Consider the following 21,566-nt stretch of genomic DNA (forward strand, 5'->3'; position numbering starts at 1 on the left):
TCGATAGAAATCATCGCTAAGATAGGGATTTATCGATCCGGATCATTCGATAGCGATTCCGTAATCGACCTACAGGTCTCCGGTACCGCGGTCGTTCGCCCCTGAAAACGAAAGCGGCGATATGTGGGTTAGTGTCGTAAAATTGTCGCAAACTATAAAGTCCATCGACACCTCCCTTTTATTAGAAGATACACAATCCAGATAAAAAAATAAGAGAATACACACTCTCAAACGAAGAACGTTGCTAAACGAGTCATAAATTTTCGCGACTGTTTGAAAGGGAAAGAAAAAGTAACGGGGAAAAGAGTGGAAAATTCGTGGTTTCATTTTACTGGAGCCCGAGACAGTGTTGCCAGTTTCTTGCATGTGACAGCATATCCACGCGGGAGGAACTTAAGCGCTCTAAAACAACATTCTCAAGAACGCTGCTTGTATCAGTTCGGATCGAATTTAACCAAATTAAGTTTATGACGAAAAATACTCACGGTTGCAAGAATTTTAGTCTAGTTTTGTGCAAATAGAGAGCATAAAATGAGGTAACAAGTCAACTGTCCTAAGGTCCAGAATGAGAAATTTAAACATAATACCTTTAACATTTTTGGATTTGCAAACTTGAAGCCTTCGAAATGTTCGTTTGGTTTTGGAGTTTTCTGGTGAATTCTGTGCCAAAATTTTGTCTCGCAGCCAATATATGTAGTTGATTTGGACCTATCAAATTTTCTATTTCACACTTTATATTTGTTCATGTAAACAAAATACTACTCAAATTTTGTGCTGAGCTAGAGAATGGGTCACTAGATCATGAACGAATTTTGACTTGCGAATAATTTTTCTGAAGGTAAATGACCCGTCGAGAAATACGCAGCTCAAAAAGCACAACTTTTCCGAGAATTTAAAACGCCCCAGTTTCGAGCCGAACCAAATATGTCATCCGACACATTGGGAAAGTAGAAACTACATCTTCAGAATCAAAGAATCGAATCTCATTCATGTTATTTTTTGTCAACAAGCAACGATTCCACATTGAAATACGTTTTATTTTAACAAACATCAATGGAAAATGAGAGGAGATAGCGTTTTGACTGCCGTAGTACATAATTTCCATCATTTTCCCGCCATTTCGGCGCGTCTGAAATTCCTTCGAGTCTTTGAAGTTTCAAAAGCGGGCTTGTCCGGCATTTTGGCACCAATAATACGCAATAAATCACCACGTAATCTACTTACTTTCAGAATATTAATTAAAAAACACAAGGTCTAGTGACCCATGTGAAGTAAACATTGAAAGTATCAATGAAAGTATCAAAGAGGTAGTTTCTCATAAATGATTCACCTTACGCAGGAAAAAGTCAAATTTTCCTCATATGTACTCAGTAGGTTGATTCCGAGAGTAAAATTTTTGGCACATCTAATCAATATGAAATTATCTCGCCGTTGCCTTCAAAAATCGAGGGTGACATGTTACATTTTTCAGCTCTGCACGTCGGGAACGCATGGCTCATCGACGGAAACTTTCGTGTGTCCCACATCGTGTGGGTGGGAAAAACAACTTGATACTTTACGCAGTCGTTTTTACTACTTATCGTTAATGATGCGCTGATCGGTGGGAACCTCAGGTCACACTATCACGGGGAGAGAGTAGGTGAAAAAAGGCGATTGAGCGGAAAATTCCCAGCCCCTGTGCCGGAGTAGGTGGAAAATTTGTAAACAAATGAAGGCTCGTCATGTTGACGAAGATTATGCAATTTACGAAAATCGGTTGTACAGAAAAAGTTGGGATCCCAGTTCATGGTAGCTTTTTCTGGGAAGAAAAACAAATCGTACTCTGTGCAGGTAGCTGTTTATTGAAATTCATAGACAAAGCGCTAGAAAAATCAGACAGAGGGAACATGGAGCAATCCTATTGGTCGAAGCGACTGGTTGTTATAGACGAGGGGGGGGGGGGCATAATGGACTAACAATAGGGTCCTTCGGGAACTGTCTCTAGTTCGTCTTTCACGTATTTCCTTTCCCATTGCGAATCACCCATGCGATCTCTCCATTTTCTCTTCGTCTATAGCTTTGTTGAACAATGTCAATGATCAGCCCACAGGATCATGAGAAATAGACGCTTTGGGGTCTGAATCGAAGCAGTTTCCTATTTTTTTTTTTTTTTTTTTTCCTCATTGGAAGCCTGCTAAACAAACGGTACAATGAACTAGTTAGTATCGTCTCAAAAAATTGGTAGGTCCTTCACAGAAAAAAGTCCAAACTCTGAGTGAGGCGATTCGGTCGTTGAAAATGAGAATACGTTTGGCAAATTACCTGCGTCAGATTTTTCAAAACTTTTCTCTTCCTCCTCTGATTCGGCAACATCTGTCAAATGCACGCAATTTGACGCAAGTAGATTTTGACTTTTTTTGTTTTTTTGAAGAGCCTATCGTTCGAATTCGGGATACGTAAAACGTTAATATCTCGCTTTACGTATTATTTAAATTCACATTCGTCGCGTGAATAGTTTTTCACGAAAAATTCTGATTTGAATCATGCGCCATGGCCATGATTCAGACCCTCTAATATGGTTTGCATCGTGCAACACTATGGTCTCAGTTTGCAAAGGACCCAGATTCATCCAGGAACCTTCGCTGTCTGTCGACGATTATATCAAATTATCGAGTCTGGGCTATAGTCACGCACGGTGAATCGAGTCAATAGGAGAGGTCGGACACATTTTGGAAGCCTTAAACGCTCATAACTCCGTTTATACAAGACTTTGAGATTCTACAAGTGGTTCCATTGGTTTCCTCGTTAAATTTTCTGCCAGAGGCACCCCTTGGAATTTAAATTTTGACGAAATAAACATCTAAATATCCAGTTTTAGTCAAAAATTTCATGTCCGACCTCTTTGATTGACTTGATCCACTGCCCCTTCCCCTTATCCCCCCTTATCCCCCCTCTTATCCCTTTATCCACTGCGTGACGTCCCAAATTTTTATAAGAGCAATGCATGCAAGCATTATAAACTCTTTTACGAATCACTATTTTCAACGGGCTCTGTGATTCTCATGGAACAATAAGGCCAAAGCATTAAGTTTTGAGATAATGGGATGGGCTTAGCAGCGTCTTTATGGAACTTTTTTTTTTCGAAGAGGCCCCCGTTCTTTGTGAAAGTGCCACGAACCATCCGAAAGTCTCTTAGAAATCGGCTGTATGTTCAAAAATGGACGAATTTCATTTGCAACTAATATAAAAAAGGGTTTTTTCCATTTTCATGTTAGGCAAGTACGTATCATCCTTCGCATGCTTTCGAGGTTGTGTTTAGGACACACAACACACACTTTACGGATATAGGGAGGGCATAATTTTATTCAATAAGTACAGCTCTTCGATCGGAAAATGTCACCCGCACTGCTGTTTTTCGTAAAACAAAATTAATTGGACTACATTTTGCAACGCGGAACTACAATTTCTGGCTCAGCGGTAAAAACACTTACGTTCGTAGGAAATCTAATGGTCCATACGTTGTTTCTAAACTGAGACAGAAATTTTAGTTTCTAATTGCAGAAAGCAGTCCAATCATAATGCGCATAACCATCAGATGCGCTCTTACTACTTTCTCATAAGTCTTCCTTTAATGCTAAATATAACAAATTTTGCTGTTTTAGCTGAATTAGTGAGTTCATCTAAATTTGATCAGACGAATTTTAAAGAAAACTAATTTCCAAATACTTAAGCTTCGGTCACGGGGCAATACAGTTGAGACCCGCTTAGTAAGCAAGTAATGTCGTTCAACTATCCGCAAACTCTGTCAACGTCATATGCACAGCCCAGTGGAAATTCTTGAAAGTTGGCAGCTCTGCTCTTCCTTCATTCAAGTCCACTAAAAATATCGATTTTAGGTGAGGCAAGTCGACTCACCAAGAATCGATAGTTTTACATACATTTAAATGGAGGGAAGACAGTGTTGCCAACTTTCAAGAATCGCCACTGGGACAGTGTTCAATAGAAGCTCGCCAAGTTGCTTCAAGTTAAGGATAAAAAGAGGGAGGGGGGGATTTATAGTGTCAATTCTGCAGGGAACTCAATGTTAAGTACAAAAACGACTGTTTGCACAATGCGCACTCAAATTATTTTTTTCTGGACGTTAAATATTTGTCGGAAGAAAATTTACAATCAGTTGCATTTAAAGCTACTTTTACTGAAATATTTCCTAAGGTCTGACTTTAGGATTGACGTGTCGCATGTTGTACCATCGCGGAAGTGAGAAATTGGAATTCAAGCCTGAACTTACTGAAAAACTTCGAGCTCCTATAAGAGTTGGTATGGCAACGAAGGGGCTATCAGCATGAGGCCCAGTTTTAATTTTCTCGTTTCATTTAAGTTGCCCTTGCGCGCGAACTAAAATGCCCATTAGCTGCCTCCCGCCGAAAATTTGATCAAAAGGACTTCGTGTTAAAACAGGCCAGATCATTGCCAGAAGCCTCTCCTAATCCCACGAGTATTCCCAGAGGCTCATCAATTTCCTCCTTCAGTCATGCCAAGCTGTACGAAAAGGCAGAGAAAAAATATCAATCCCTCGAAACAAAGGATCCGCCATAGTGAACTTAGATCCAATTTCCGCCGGAAAAGGAGTTGAACTCTGAAACTAGAAGAACAAATGTCTTGATTTTGCGTAGGATTTGCCTCAAGTCATGCCTCCTTGACAAAATGAGCCCATATTGGGACAGCCATGCGACTGTTGGGTATATTGGTAATCAAGATTAAGAGGCATCTCCGCACTTTTTGATCTATCTATCACTGGCAAATAGTAAAATCATGCATTTTGTCAAATGCTGCGACAAATATAGTCAAATGTTCTTACTTAGACTGAAATTCTGATTCCTTTTCTAATTTTAGGCAAATAATTCATCGCTCTTGCTAGAAATAATTTTCTTTAAAAATATGCATCTTACAGTAATATTTTAAATGATTTTCAGTTCCTGAACGGGCTTTCATCTTGAAATTTTCAGCATGTCATAACACACAGAATTTTTTAAAATGTTATCACTTAAATATATAATACTCGCTTCAAGAGGAAGAAACAAGAGGAGTTCGTAGGTTTGATGAGTTACTCGTACGTTTTCAAAAATATTGAAAATTCTCGAGCTCCTCGCCGTAATAAGAAATTTTGTAAACTGTCAAAATTTGACTATCTTGCTAGGCATTTGATAAAATGCCTGTTTTGACTAATTGCCGGAGACATATCCGAAGACATTTATTCGATACTCACGAGTTCGCGATTTATGTAAATCAAAAAGTCGAGGTTCCCATTTAGTTTTAGAAAAAAAATCTCGGTGCATTTACTAGAAAAGGTAAAATTACCAGAATTCAGGTTCTTTTGACCCAGTTTTTCTGGTAAAATTACCATTTATGGAATGTTACTTTACAAGAAATCTCGGTAAAATTTTGAATTTCTCGTATGTTACTGACTTGGTAAAATGCCAATATTTTTATCGACTGTGGTAGAATTACCGAGATAAAATGGCGAAGTTACCGGGAATTGATTACCAATCAAAGTGGTATTCTTACCTGAAAAACAGTAAAAATACGGTTTTAGGAAGCTTCCAGTCCTCTGTAAAGATTACCAGTCAATTGGTAAAAAAAGTGAGATGGTAAGGTACCAACGGACCGTGGTAAAACGCCGAGAATTTTTTTTCAGTGAACTTACACTCCCCAAAGAAAGTAGATTCTTCTCTACATTCTTCGGGGGGTTGTCTGGGTGCTTTTTAGGGTGAAAGTCACCTCGGGTTCTACTCCGATATTTTAAATGATACTGCGGGTCTCAACCTTTTTTGGCCGCGGACCACCTTTCCGCTGAAAGCGGAGGTAGCGGGCCACCAACTACAATGAACAATTTTTTTTTGTCTTTATGTTTTTCAATTCGATTTTTCATAGTTGCATTCTTAGAAAGAGGAAGATAAAAAATTTCGCCACTGAAAAAAAATTCTCGGCGTTTTTACCAAGGTCCGTTGGTACCTTCACCATCTCACTTTTTTTACCAATTATTGGTAATTTTACCAAGACAGACTTGTAAACTTATCTAAAAACCGGTATTTTTACTGTTTTTTTTAGGTAAGAATACCACTTTTATTGGTAATCAATTCCCGGTAACTTTGCCATTTCATCTCGGTAATTCTACCATAGTCGATAAAAAATATTGGCGTTTTACCAAGGTCCAGTAAAATTACCGATAAAGTTCAATAATTTTACCGAGATTTCACGGTAAAATTACCAATTCCATAAATGGTAATTTTACCAAGAAAAACTGGGATCAAATAGAACCCTGAATTCTTGGTAATTTTACCCTTTTCTTAGTAAATACACCGATATTTTTTTTTCAGTCCGGCGAGCCTTCGCGCACCACCAAGCAACAGCCCGTCGCGGGCCACCAGTGGGGGGACCGCTCCCATAATACGCGGGATGTTCTGGAGTTCAACAAACCGCTGACGCCTAATGCTCCCGTGCCAAGGGAAAACGCCGTATGAACATTCGAGAACTGCCAAATTTTCTCCTATAAAACGTTTTTTTTTTTTTCGAGGAAAATCATCGATATTTTCCTTATAATTTTCAGACTATCTAGATCAGATCAAGCAAAATTACCCGAGAAATTGGAAGACAAATATTCGCAGATTTTCTTGAAAATGAGCGATTTGTCAAATGAAATTTGGCAACGCCTGAAGGCTCATACGGCGTTTTTCCTTTGCGCGGCGGAATGGGTTTCTCCTGAGCGAGCATGATGAAGGAGAGCGGAACGCCGCACAGTGGATCGAGTCAATAAGAGAGGTCGGACAAAATTTGGAAATTTTAAACGCTTATAACTCTGTTTCTACAAAACTTTGAGGTTCTAAAAGTGGTTTCATTGGTTTCCTCGTTAAATTTTCTTCCTGACGCACCCCTTGAAATTTAAAAAGTGACGGAATAAACATCGAAATTTGCAGTTTTATTAAAAAATGTCATGTCCGACCTCTCTAATTGACTCGATCCACTGTGCGCCGTTAAAAAAGGGTGTTTTAGGCTTGCGAATGGAGCTGAGTACACAAAACCTCGAGAGCTGTTTATCGTCAGAAAATTACTTTCTTTCTAAGCGCTACAGGACTTGGGGTGATCTTGGTAAAACTTCCAGTTTTTCCAGCGTATATTTTCCACTTCATGATAAGGAATGTCAGAGTCTAAATACTTCAACTGCTTCGAATGGAGCCCTCGCTGGGTGTTTCCCTCGCGATGTGTTCTTCTATTCATATTTAAATTTTTTCAGTCATAAGCTAGCGAGGGAGCTCAGCTCTTCAAATTCTGCTCTCTAATTAAAAAAAAAAAAAAAAGTATGAAGTTCAAACGCATTTGCATGTTTTATTGTCTTGTGTAACTATTGACAGTAAGTGATTTCAGTTAGTCCGCATTTAGTGAAAAAGGGAAAATGAATAACACAATAATGGGTATAGAGCCAGATCCTACATTACAGTTCCCCACGACCTTTTTAAGTGCCTTTATGGTCTTTCCAAGCTGAATGCATCATTTTCTCCCTCCCCTAGCAAATGAGTACCAAACCTCTCCTTACTATATCTGCTATAGGGTCGCCGTCAGTTCTAGGGATGTCGATACTCAGGGAAGTATCGATACTCGGTATCGATACTGGTATCGACTCTAAGCATCGATACCGGTATCGAGCATCGAGCTGAAGTATCGATACTTATGAGGTATCGATACCATCGATACTATTTCTGAATTATGCCGTGATTCTGAGTGTGCGTATGTCTGTCGGCCGTTAAATTCCGCCAGATTTACGCCTCTCTCGAAAAAGCCCTGTTCGCGTCCTTAGTCAACTATTTTGAGCCCTTAACTACACTTATCGAACTGAGCTTTTAACATTTTTATTGAAGTATAATCATCTTGAGAAACTTGATTACTCCGTCGTTTGTCACAGTGCATCATGAAGGTGAAATAGTGGGGAGAGAATTTTTTAAAAAAGAAAAAGAGGCCTTCTTCATGGCCAAATCAGATTAAGTATCGATACCGTCGATACTGGGGTCTTGGCATCGATACTGCATGGTATCGATATCGTGGAGTATCGATGCCGAGTATCGTTAAGTATCGATCGAAAGTATCGATACTTTGCAAGTATCGGATAAGTATCGACATCCCTAAGTTAGTCTATTATTCAGCTCCTTTTTTTAGCGCAAATACCCACCTCTACTAAGATAACAGGATCGCTTTGTCCATCAATTTCAATAATCAGCTCGCAGGCCTGCCTTATTTTCTGATATTTATTTTCATGTATTTTCGTGTGTTTCAGTGTTGTCTAAAGGCCAGTCTCAGACTGAGCAGTACCGTTTCCTCGTCAACGGTGGCGGCTATGTTTGGGTTCTTACCCAGGCGTCCTTGTGTTACAACAACAAAGGCCAGAAGCAAGCCAACAGCGTTGTCTGCGTCAATTTCATCATTAGGTAAGATCCCTCTCTGCATCTTTTTCCTAATCTTTCTCTTCCCCTATCGCATAGCAAGCGATACTTTTCTAACGTATCACATGCGAAGACTTAGTCCAAGATTTGGTCAATGTAAGCCAAAACTGTGATCAGTATCCTCCCCCTAAAGAGAAACAAACGAAATAGTGTAAACCGCATGTCACGGTTTATCAGCACAAAATGTCGGTTACTTTTTCTCACTGATGGTGAGAGCGGTATTTTTTACTTTTTTCTTTGCAGTTCTATGCATTAACATTGGTGATTCAGCAAATTGGCAACATTGTCTTTCCTCTATTTGGGCTGCATTTTGCAATTTGGAACTATAAATTCTGGCTCTTCTGGAAAAACACTTATGTGCATTAGGAAACTAATAGCATGTACGTCGTTTTTAAACCGGAATAGAATTTATAGTTCCAAATTGCAAAATGTAGTCCATTTAAACCCAAGGAAATATATAGCTTTTTGGAGGGGCCAGGTGCTCCCACAAGAATCGATCATTCAGCATGGGTTTAAATGGAAGAAATCTGGTATTGCCCAATTGCTGGATCCGCCTCTGGTTCTATGACGAATAAATGGACCACTATGGACCACTATTGGACCACTAGAAGGATGGTTTTCGCATGCATGATTATAGTTGCGTGTACCGAGCAACTTAAGACGCCAACTCGTCGGGAGAAGTAGACAAAATGATGGCATTAACTTATGTGCATTCGCCTCCTTTCTAGAGGTTGGAATCTTTATTTCTTCCTAGCTTGTCCTAATGGGAAAATTACCGAAAAGTTGAGATATGGAGCCCCTGGGGCCCAAAAGGGCAGCCAACACTTAACTAGAAGAATGCCGCACAGTGGATCGAGTCAATTAGAGAGGTCGGACGTGAAATTTTTTTCTAAAACTGCAAATTTTAATGTTTATTTCGTCGTAACTGAAATTTCAAGGGGCCTTTTCTGAAGCAAGTTTCACGAGAAAACCGATGGAACCACTTTCAGAACCTCACACACTTGTGTAAACGGCATTATAAACGTTTAAAGTTTTCAAATTTTGTCCGACCTCTCCTATTGACTCGATCCACTATGTGCCGCTGCCAATCTTCAGATTCCAATAGTGAACCAAGATTGCCCAGAATGTACTTAAATGAGCGCCCTCCCAAGAAAATGAGTAAATATATGCAAAAACTATGTCAAATACGTGCTTTACAAACGACGCGTCGCAACAATTGTAGTAATAAATATTGTTCTGGAGCGTTTGATTTCACAGGTTTGGCTGCCCTTTCGGGCCACAACAGCTCTATGGCCTAACCCTACGATCACCGACATGTCCGTACTGTTCCCGTATAGGCACTCTAATTTGGACTTAATTTTGCAATTAGGAACTATAAATTCTGGCTCATCCGAAAAAACACGTATGTGCATAAGGAAACTAATGATTCATACGTTGTTCTTATACTGAGACAGAATTTATAGTTCCTAATTTCAAAATATAGTCAATTTCTGCCGCTGGAAAATAGAATATGAAGAAAACTGAAGAAGCCGAGACCAAGGCCTGGATCGCATCTCAGTTTCTAGTTTCTAGAACGTTGTCAGGATGTTTACGCGGTCGCAGTGCTAATTTTTTGCAGACGCCTTTTTATCAGCGCAGCCATGCCCTCGGCCAAGCTTTTCCCGGGTTTATCTGCTCTGATTGTGTTTTAAAAATACACAAATAAACAAACCAATTCAACTAGAGGTGGCCCAAAAATAATTCCGCGATAAGTGCCGTGCCAGTTCCGGTTCAGTGACTTCTCGACGCCAGCACAGATACTCACACCTAGAGATTCCCTGAACCTTTTTTTTTACCAAGGAATGAGAGCAATTTCTGTATTTGAAAATAAAAAGGCAAACCAACAAACGATAAGCCTCCGCATTCTACACCTAGAAAAGGAGTTTTAAGTCTAAAAACGTCATAAAAACTAGGGGGAAAAGTCTCTTGGATCCAGAGCTCCGACTCTAAAAACATTTGGCAAGAAAAAACACCCTTGATTTAATCGGATTTTTGCCTGGGTCAAAAGGAAATCCGATGAAATTAAGAGGTTGGCTCTAGATCCAAGTGAAAATCTAATTGAATCAAGTGTATATTTTCTTGTCAAATTTTTTAAGAGTCCGGACTCTAGATGCAAGAGACTTTTTCCCCCTGTGAAGTGTCAAGGAACAATCAGTTTGGAAAATGAGCCGGTCATCTCAGTTGGTTTACCCATTTAGCGTCTGGTCATATGACGGAGGAAACAAGTTGCGGAAACATTTGTGAGAACATTTGCGAGATCGGGGCACCAGAACTCATCATCGCTCCTTTTATTGTCACCCGCAACTCTGTAACTTACTTCTCATGTTCATTTCCAGCACGTCTTGACAAGAATTAGGCATTACCCATCCAATTCATGGCGTCTCGCGCGAAATCATATTTTATCTTAATTACTCCGTGCCTTCCGTCTCCCCCGCCCCTCTCTTCTACCGAATTAAAGTCTCGAAATTAGTGTCACGAGGTCAGATACCTTCTTCCCCTGACTGCTTTACATGTCTCAGTTGCCGTCTAATGACATCGACCATATTGTCCAATTTTTAAACACTATCGCCTCGCAGTGACAATAGTACTGATTTCTTAAGGGCGGTCCGGAAGTACTGAAAAAGTGCGGAAATTACGCAAAAAGGTCTGGAATTTTTTTTTTAAATTTTTTGTCATTTTTGTCGCAATTTCAAAATTTTGAAGTTTTTCTAAAATTCCGTCAAATGGAGGTTCTGAAAAAGTACGGAATTTTTCTGTTAGAGGAGGTACTGGAAGTCTCGAGAATGCACTAAAAAAGTATTGTGAAAGTATTTATTTTTGACCAACCTGTTTTAGTAGACACCCTGAATATTTGCGAGTATGACTAAATATTAATGATTCTTGGACTTAAAATTGATGTAGTTCGCCTGATCTTAGTCTTCAAAAGGCAAGTAGAATTATCGACGGCGAAAAGTTGTATCAGAAGGGAGTTTTTCCCCGCGAGAATCGAAGCGGTCACTTTTGCAAGATGAAGAAAAGAAAACTTAATAATGAAGATTCTCAAAAATAAACTTCCTTGATAATGCAAAAATAAAAGTCTTTGAGGTTCGAGAAGGAGAATATCATTGAGTTTTTCTCATAGATAAAAGAAAACATTCGAGTAGTGAGAAATTAGTTTGATCATTCAAACGGGTGTTTTCGTAGCCAAGCTATCAATATTCCACTGGATGAAAAAACGGAGTAAAAAGAAAAATAGTGATTGAAAAGCGTTGCCCGTCTGATGATGACGCCGAGGTTTAGGCACATACTGTCGTGCTAAGGAAGAACGCCGTATAAGCCGCAGGCGTTGCCAAATTTCCATCGATAAATCACGAATTTTCAGGGAAAATTGTGAATATTTCTCTTCCGATTTTCCAGATGATTTGAAGCGTAATTTGATGTGCATAGTCTGAAAATGTCAAGACAAAATATTCATATCTTTCCTCAAAAATAAATATTTTCTGATAGGAAAGTTGGCAAGATTGGAATGCCCATGTGGCGTTTTTACTTAGCACGGTAGCATATCTCGTTGATGAATGAAGGCCGTCCCAGCCCATTCGTGGGTATCGAATGCTGATCCCATCATTTTGATAAAACTGAAATAAAGAAACGAAAATGAAGGAATAGACAAGTTCATAGTCTGTACCGCGCGTCATATACACTAACCGGCAAGAACCGAGTTTTTTCCGATAACCCAACTCGCACAATTCGAAAAGCTGTGGTTTTCGCTGATAACCTAACGCTGCTCGAAAAACAATTATAATTAGTGGCGTCTCTGTTTAATCATGTAAACGGGAATCATTCAGCGGACAGATTATTGAAATTGATGGACAAAGCTATAGACAAAGAAGACATAGCGAGTATGGAGCGATCCTATTGGTTGAAACCGGTGGTTCCTACAGACAAAGGGAGGAAATGATAGACTAACTGTCGGGTCTCTCGTGGGTTGCCGTTAGTTAGTCTATTACCTACCTCCTTTGTCAATTTCAACCACCCGCTTCCACCAATAGGATCTCTCCATATCTCTTTTGTCTCCTTTGTCTATAGCTTTGTCCATCAATTTCAATAATCGGCCCGCAGGGCAAGTTGGGATATGGCGAGTCAAAATAACAGATGTCAAAAGTTTGAGACAGCATCTTCCGATTGAAGTGATTGAGTTTTAAAGAGATAGGTGCGATGTTTTTCAGCACCTAATCATTCCTCCACAGAAGGGATGCTCAATTGCTCAACATTGCCGAGGCTGTGACTCTGGCTGTGACATTCAGGGCCCAAATTTTATTTTCAATCTTGAGTGTTACCGTTGAATTGGAAGTAAGCACTAAGCTCTCTCATTGGCTAGTTTCGCGTGCAACTTGCGTTTGACGCTGACCAACGCAACCGAGTGTTGAAATGGGTCACTGGCGAATAATTTTTAACCCACTCTCTTAATGTACAGAGTTAGTTGAGCTCAAAGTAATTTTTCAGATTTGTCTGACTTCAAGTAAAGGAGAAAATCGATTTTGTAGTCGCCCAAGCGTGGATTTGTTGCAACCATCTTTTTGGCGGTCTCTTATGACGGAAACAGGCGAAAGAGTCGGCGCTCTATGAGTGGTTGAAGCCCAGCCAAGACAGCCTAGTTATGTCATTACGATTGTTGGTCTCTGGTTGGTCAGATTTTTATCAGCTTTTTATCCCCTCGGAAGCGTTTTTCAAACTTTTTATTGGACTTTTTGGTTTTTTCATGATATCTATGAACGGGACCAATCTCGGAACACTTTTTTCACCGACCTGCACCGATTCCTACATCCGATTTATTTACCCTTCCGCGCGTGGATGCACTTATGGTATACGTAGTTGTAGCTGTCATCCGTATTTCTTTGAGGTATTGATGACCCCCCAAAACCCTTCAAATTGCCCAGATAAATCTACAGATGGATGCAGGTTCCGTGGCTCCGTCCTTCGTGACCAATAGGCGTAAAGCCCGAGGAAGGAAAAAACCAACTTTCGTTCCGCCCGATTTCATTGTCTAGTTGTGCAGGGTCTCGTATGGTTGGTTGGTTGGTAGATACGTTTATTTGGTGCTTTTAACAATTTAGCCATTAACACCTTAGAGGAGAGATCAAAATAGTATAGTACAGAACTTAAATATTTAAAAGGTAGGGGTCACAAAAAGGTAGTACAAAATTAAAAGTTAGGACAAGGAAAAAATACATTAAATTTGGAGATTAATTCGTTTGAAAAAGAGAGGGATTTCAATGACAATACTTTGAAAGGATGGTATGGAGATCAGAAAGTGGAGGGAAAATTTTGGATCTTAATTGTTGATACGTAGGGCAAGTTGTTAAAACATGTTTAACTGAGAGAGGGACATTACAAGAGATGCAGGTTGGGGGTTGGACTTTCTTGATTATAAATTGGTGGGTGAAAGACGTGTTTTTGTATGTATTTATGTATGTATGTATGTATGTATCTCTGTATGTGTATACTTATGTATATAGTCTCCGAGTGGCGCGAATTGGAGAAATTCGTAAAAACCAAACGCGACGCTAGCGCCGCCGAGCCGCGGCCGCGCCGCTGAGCGAGCCTTGAACGTGATTAGTAATTTAGCACTTTACCAGCAAGAACTCAAGGCTCAGCATTGCGCGCGCGCGCACGTTTCATTCCGAGAACTCGGACTAAGTTACCGCTCGAAAGTCCGCTTTTAGGATGAAATTCACGGGGGACACCACACCTCAATATACGTATTTAAAAATGCTCGAAAGCGCACCCCAGGATCGTGGAATTTCTGTAATATGAGAACTATCCGATCCCGTAAATAGTCGACACGCTCATTGTAAGTGTAAACTTGCCAATCACCCAGAGAATGTTTTTCATTTTTATCGTGCCCCCCCCCCCCCCCCCCTTCGACTAAACAATGAAATCGGTCGGAACAAAAGTTGGATTTTTCCTGCCTGGGGCTTTATGCCTATTAGTCTCAAAGGATGGAGCCACGGAGCTTGCATCCATCTGATTTATCTGGGCAATTTGAAGGGTTTAAAGGGTCTTGGGGGGGAGGGGGGATCATCAATACCCTCAAGAAATACGGAGGACAGCTACAACTACACATACCATACGTGCATCCACCAGCACGGAAAAAAATTAAATGTTGATTTTGCATTTATACTGTTAAAAAGATGTCCGACAAGTTTCAAATGCTGATTTTACAGTACAAAAATGCTAACATAACAGTTTAATTTGTACGTTTTGCAGTGGGCGTAGTTACGTTAGCATTTGTTAAAATGTAAAATTAGCATTTGAAACTTGTCGGACATCTTTTTAACAGTATAAATGCTATCTCAACATTTAATTTCTTTCCGTGACCGTAAATAAATTGGATGTAGGAATCGGTGCAGGTCGGTGAAAAAGGTGTTGCGAGATTGTTCGCGATCATAAATATCATGAAAGAACCAAAAAGTCCAATTAAAAGTTTGAAAAGCGCTTCCGAGGGGATAAAAAGCTGATGAAAATCTGACCCACCAGAGACCAACAACTCGCACACGATTCCATTTTCAGGAGATGCGCGTGCGGGGTGGCGTGGACGTGGACGTGGACATAATATAACACCAAATTTAGCGCTTTGACCCCTTGAGCCTCACTGAAAAAAAAATCTCGGTGTATTTACTAAGAAAAGGGTAAAATTACCAATAATTCAGGGTTCTATTTGATCCCAGTTTTTCTTGGTAAAATTGCCATTCATGAAATTGGTAATTTTACCGAGAAATCTCGGTAAACTTATTGAACTTTCTCGGTAATTTTACTGGACCTTGGTAAAAACGCCAATATTTTTTATCGACAGTGGTAGTATTACCGAGATAAAATGGCAAAGTTACCGGGAATTGATTACCAATAAAAGTGGTATTCTTACCTGAAGGAAAAAGTAAAATTATCGGTTTTTAGGTAAGTTTACTAGTCTGTCTTGGTAAAATTACCAATAATTGTTAAAAAAAGTGAGATGGTAAAGGTACCAACGGACCGTGGTAAAAACGCCGAGAATTTTTTTTCAGTGCTCTCTCTCCGTGTGCCTCGATATGAGCTTTGAAGTGTAAAGGAATTTGTCGAAAGTCCAGACTTTTGAACATTGGAATCTCTTCGACACCTTTCTCTTTTTTTAAAAATAGTGTCGATGTCCCCTCCTCCGTCTCTCCCTCCTCCCCCCCTCTCTTTTACGACGTTACCGATTCCCGTTTTTCGTCGCCATCTGATTTTCAAGGATTCTCAGACCGGTTTCGCTTGGGTTTTCAAGTACGCGTTAGTGTGAACACACTCGCTACGGGTCGGTCTGGTTTTGCATTCGCGGTGCGAAATGTGTTTAACATACGGCTAAACTTGCAAAATTAGTGACGTTTTTTCCTCAAATCATCACTCGACGGGAGCAAAGCTATCGAATCGCCCGATTCGCAAGGCCGCCAGTCAGGAATTTGAGGAAGCCCTGTCCGAGCTTTTGTAGCGAACGGTAGAGGCAAAGAGAGCTCTCTCTAATTATTAAAAAGATATACAGTAAAAGCTCGTTAAGACGAGATACGGTTAAGATGAAAATCCGCTTGAGACGAAATTTTTTTCGGTCTCTTGACACTTCCATAAGAGTTGATGTAAAAAAAATACGGATAAGACGAAATTTCGAAATTTTGACCCGTAACCAAAGCCGGTTAAGACGAAGAAAAATTTCCCATTCCCCCCCCCCCTGAAATTGGGTAAAAACGACAAATAAGAGCCAATTCTTAGGGAAAATAGACTTAGTTTTACGCATCTTGACATAAAAAGAGTAGGTTGGGAGTAGATCGTGGGTATCCTCTGTTTTGCTGGATGACTGAGATGCAATCGACAGTTGACGATAAACCGATTTGCGTATTTTACAATTTTTAAATTTGGATTTCGTATTGAATAAATTTAAAAATTTAAAACTGCTTCCAAATTTCGGCTTATGCCGAAAAATTTCGTCTTAAGCGCAGTTGCCGCTTATGCCGAAAACTTTCGTCTTAAGCGGAGAACGGTTAAGACGAAAAGCCGCTTATGGCGAAATTTTTTTCGGTCCCTTCATTTTTCGTCTTAACGAGCTTTTACTGTACCGTATTCTGAGATTGAACTAAACCTATGATCTCTCCAGGCTCTGTGAAAGATAGCTACCTAGAGAATCTCGGTTTATTCCTTGCCCTCCAGGAAGAAACCATCACGATTAAAAATTTCGGAGTAAAACGCGGAGCATATTTCACTCCGGAGTCTGTATACTGTCCAAATACAATAAGCAGTAGCTAATATATGAATGGTTGGTTGGTTGGTTAGATACGTTTATTTAAAGGTGCTTTTAACATCTGGGTCATCAACACCTTAGAGGAGAGATCAAAATAGTGTAGCGCAGAATTTAAAAAATTAAAAAAGTAGGGGTCACAAAAGGGTAGTACACGAAATTAAAAGATAGGACAAGGAAAGAATATATTATGCGTAACGGAAAATACGTAGGCACGTAGATGGTAGTATAAAAGAAAAAGAGAAAGGAAGAAAGAAAGAAAAAATCAGTCCAATTTTTTTTAAAAGAAAATGTGGGTTGGCTTTTATCTATGGAAATCAGTAAATTTGTAGAAAAAAATAGTTCGTAAAACCCATCGCCTACTCCAAGAATACGGAATTATGAGCAAAATATCCGCATGCATTACATGTTGAGAAAATAATGGTGGTTCGATCAGTGCATCCGCAGGTTAAATGTTTTCCTTAATTGAACGCCATTAGTAGTGAGTTGTTGACTATTTTTTTAGTATCCTTCCCAATTTAGCTCTCTCTTATAACCGATAGTATTTTTGCACGGTTTCTTTTTCAAGTGCAGGAAGTTATTAATAATAGTGCCTTACGTAAAATTTGCATGGCAATCAGTAGGGCGTTGTACCGAAAGCTCAGTGAACTAATATCACTCTTGAATCAATAATCGGATGCAATTGCTTTTTTTCCACCTTTCCTGTTTGCGCAAAATTGTTCTACAGTTATTTTCGCATGGTTTTTTGTGATCTTTTCATGGCCGAGATAAGTTCTCATCGGGGGGGTTTGCATTCACACATTGCGTGACGCGTGAACCCAGCGCTGCCTACGTTGGCTCGAAAATTTTCCATTCTTCAGTGATTTGATGGAAAAATTGGAAGATTAATTCGCAATTCGGTGCAACCGAATATCACACTTTTGCACGCCGATATTTGGATACTGGAAACACATGATTGCCCTGCGGTCGAAGTGTCAAGAGGCTTTCGGCGAGGTCATTCGGCTGCAGTCACCGAATGCCTTCGCTTAAAATTAGACACTTTTTTATAGCTTATCTCAATTTATTGTTCTCATTTTGCTTAACCTACGACAATGTGAAAAACTTCAGTTAGAAGGGAAGGGAATCACGTGATCAGCATATAATCAGCTCGATAGGTTCGCACAGCTTAAGGAAGGCACGAGACTACCGAACCGTGGTCAAAATTAAAACATTTCTCCGCTTTTTTCCCCTCTAAATTTTGCCGAAGCCCGTTATATGCCAATCGCAAGTGACATTTTTGTTATTTTACTACGCGGAGCCGTTAGGTTAGCCATAAAAAGACGTGTAATCCTATGCTACCGCGCTAAGCAGAAACGCTGCATGAGCATTCGATTGTTGCCAAATTTCCTCCCAGAGAATATTAAGTCTAAAGAAAGCTATGAATTATCTCCTTGAACTTTTCAGACAATTTAGTTAAAATTACGAATCTAATTATCTGAAAAATGTAAAAAAAAATATTCGTAAATATCGTCACAAATTCGTATTTTGTCTACGGAAATCTGGCAACGTCTGAAAGCTCATACTGCGTTCTTCCGTAGTACGGCGGTGTGTCACTCTATTTCATGTTGTTACACTTCTAGGTAAAATAGATCGCAGTGCCAAATTGACTGACTAAGAGTCAAGGGAACCGACCTGGCTGTAACTTTACAAACTAGCGTTCGTTGACCTAGCTGCAGCGTTTGCGAACTAGCGTGCGTAAGAAAATAATTCATTGCCTGGAAGCATGTGCATCTCGAATTAGTCGCATATTTTTATATTCCATGCAAACGATGAAAATGTCCTTCTCACCTTCCTCATGAAAGATGCCTTTGATTTGACGATTCAAATATGACGACTTTCATCCTTTGAATTCTTTCATTGAACCATCATGGAGCCATCCTGTGATGCTCCTTATTGAATCATTGATAATTTAATCATTCATGTTTGATGAAAAAGGTGATCTTCAATCTTTCCCCCCTTCATCGTTTTAACGCCAATACGTAATCAATTTTTTTTTTTAAAAAAAAAAAATTAAATGCTGCAGACTTTACAATAAACGTCATTATTCAGAGCTCAGCCGATAGGAAACGCTTTTTGACTTTATCCTAGAATTGATTTTAATTTAGAATTCTAGTATACGAGTGGCAATGCGTTCAAATGACACATTAGCTCAACAACAAAATGGCAGCAAGGGGCCTCACGTATTTAGATAAGATTCATCTGTGATACCTTTATTTAATGCTTCTGATGTCAAAGCACGGAGGACGATACTCGCTTTTCTATTATTTATTTTTTTAAGCCATAGTATAGTTTTTTCAAAATTGATAGTCGCTTTTTGGTGAGCGAGTTCTTTCATCCCGACGGAGTTCATCTTGAGGGAGCTTTAAAACGCGCCTACATAGAAAACAGCTGAGTGCTTCTCTCTTTCCCGCTTATTTTGTTTTCATTTTTCACTTTAAATCTCGCTTATAGGGGAAACTTTGATGAAGAAACTTACGGCGGAGCGAAGTTGTCCTCCACCTCATTTTTCAAATGAGCATCAACACTTCGACTGTCTGTCGGCTTGATATTTCGTAAGAGCCAGTTTCTAACGTAATGGAACCAAAACATTAACAAAAACTGGAAAACTAAACAACGCAACTTTCAAAAAAAACGAGAACAAGAACAAAAGACTGGCATCAACAACCTATTTTTCGCCGTGAGTTGTCATAATGTGGGTTATCAGGAAGTTGATTTACAACATAACTCGAGCCACCTTAAACATTTTACTCTCACGGGGAGCCTTTTTTTTTTTTTTTTTTTTTTTTTTTTGAAAGGAACCGAAAGCCATCTTTCAGCGCTGAAACGTTGTCAGAAAAGATAACAGCTGTAAACTACTGACTACATAGACGTGGAAAAAATTCGGAATTTTGCGGGCGCTGGCGCTAAAATAGCCGAAGCATGCTCGCGGCAATAAATCCAGCCTCGTAATGGGTACAGTGATGGATGTCAGAGCGGTCCACCCCAAAATAAACTCGTCCCGCGAAAATGGCGCGAAAAATAACCTGTTAAAAATAATAGAGCCCACGTTATTGGGACAAGATTTGTGACAAATTTCGGGGATCGGCGGGAGGACGACCAGACGGGCGGATAGATCGGCGATGTGCGGATTTGCAAAGGGCAGTGGCGATTCCAGAAAGTCGGCATTATTGTCAATATTCCTTTTAAATCCATTAAATATATCGATTCTAGGTGAGACGTATGCTGCCTATAGAGTCCCTTTGTACTGAGAGTCAAGACAACCCCCCCCCTCATGGAGTCACATACGGGGATAAAGATGACACAAATTGGCAGTTTTTTGTAATCTTTGATTGGCTCATTCTCAAATTCCTTTCTCCGTTCCTTCTCTCATTCTATTTGTTCCATGTTGAACCCGTTATTCCCCGGTCCATTCTACATTATAATATTTGCAATCGGTGAAAATGTAATCTTTATTCCCGTTTGTGACACTGTGTAGGACGAGCATACGGGAACCAATCAGAATTGGATTCACATCGTCTTGACTCTCAGTATAAAGGGACTCTACTGCTGCCGTGCTATAAGAAACGACGCCGTATGAACCTTCAGGCGTTGTCAAATTTCCATTTCTGTAACACGAATTTACTGGTAAACTTAAAAATATTTTTCTTCTAGTTTTTCAGATACTTTTTACCTAGAGTTCCTGAAAATTTCCTGGAAAAATATTCACACTTTTCCTCAAAAACGGAACATTTTATCGAAGGAAATTTGACAACTCTCGAATTTTCATACGGCGTTCTTCCTTAGCATGGCAGTATGATGAGAATCTTTAGGGGGGGAGGGTGGTTCCTTTCCCCATGTAGGCGCGTTTTTAAGTTCCCTGAAGAAGATGAGCACCGTTGAGATGAAAGAGCTTGCTCTTTAAAGTTTCAACTACCAATTTTGAGAAAACCACACCACTGCTAAACAAATAAATTATAGAAAAATGATTGTCGTCCTCGGTACTTTGACATCACAAGCATTAAATTAAGGTATCATAGATTAGTCTATTCTAACCATGTTAGACCCCTCTTCGCTAGCTTGTTGTTGAGCTGGTGCGCCATTTGAACGCATTGCCACAAGTCGTCGCTCCTCTGACGAAAGGGCGTATCTCGATTTCCGCATGAGCCCTGGAATGCATGGAGTTATATGGGAAACAGGGCTCACGTGGAAAATGAGGTACGCCCTTACGTCAAAGGAGCGACGAAGTATGCTGCCGTGCTAAGTAAAAACGCCGTATGAACCTGCGAATGTTGCCGAATTTCCTCTCAGATAATATATATTTTCGAAGAAAGTTTTGAATATTTTTCCTTGAAATTTTCAGACTTTTTGGATCTAATTACGAACAAAATCCTCTGAAAAATCGGAAAGAGGAATATTCACAAGTTTCCTTGAATCTTCGTGATTTGTCGAAGGAAATTTGGCAACGCTTGATGGCTCATACGGCGTTCTTCCTTAGCACGGCAGTATGCTGGAGGCAGGGTGAAATCAAATAGCGCTCTCTATCGGCAGAGCGCGTAAAAGTAACGGAAGGCTTAACGAATTGTAAGACTGAGCTTGATCCCACGTGATATTTGAACGGTCCAAGAGGATACGTCACAGAAGCCACATCGGATGGGACTGGAAATGTTAGCCCGAGCTGTTGGGGGGGGGGGGGGGAATTCCGGGCCCCGGAGAAGAAAATCTGGCGGCGGGACGGGAGAGCGAAAAGAAACGGAACT

General features: G+C 39.9%; 1 protein-coding gene across 1 annotated transcript in view; it reads left to right on the forward strand.

Annotated features, from left to right (window-relative positions):
- The window catches only part of sima (HIF-1 transcription factor component sima), a 163,990-nt gene that overhangs the window by 56,407 nt on the left and 86,017 nt on the right, over nt 1–21,566 (forward strand). Inside the window, 1 exon segment of the mRNA XM_019061382.2 lies at nt 8,306–8,456. Coding sequence (XP_018916927.2) covers nt 8,306–8,456 — 151 coding nt within the window.

Source organism: Bemisia tabaci, chromosome 1 (genome assembly GCF_918797505.1).
Source record: "Bemisia tabaci chromosome 1, PGI_BMITA_v3".
Lineage (NCBI taxonomy): Eukaryota > Metazoa > Arthropoda > Insecta > Hemiptera > Aleyrodidae > Bemisia > Bemisia tabaci.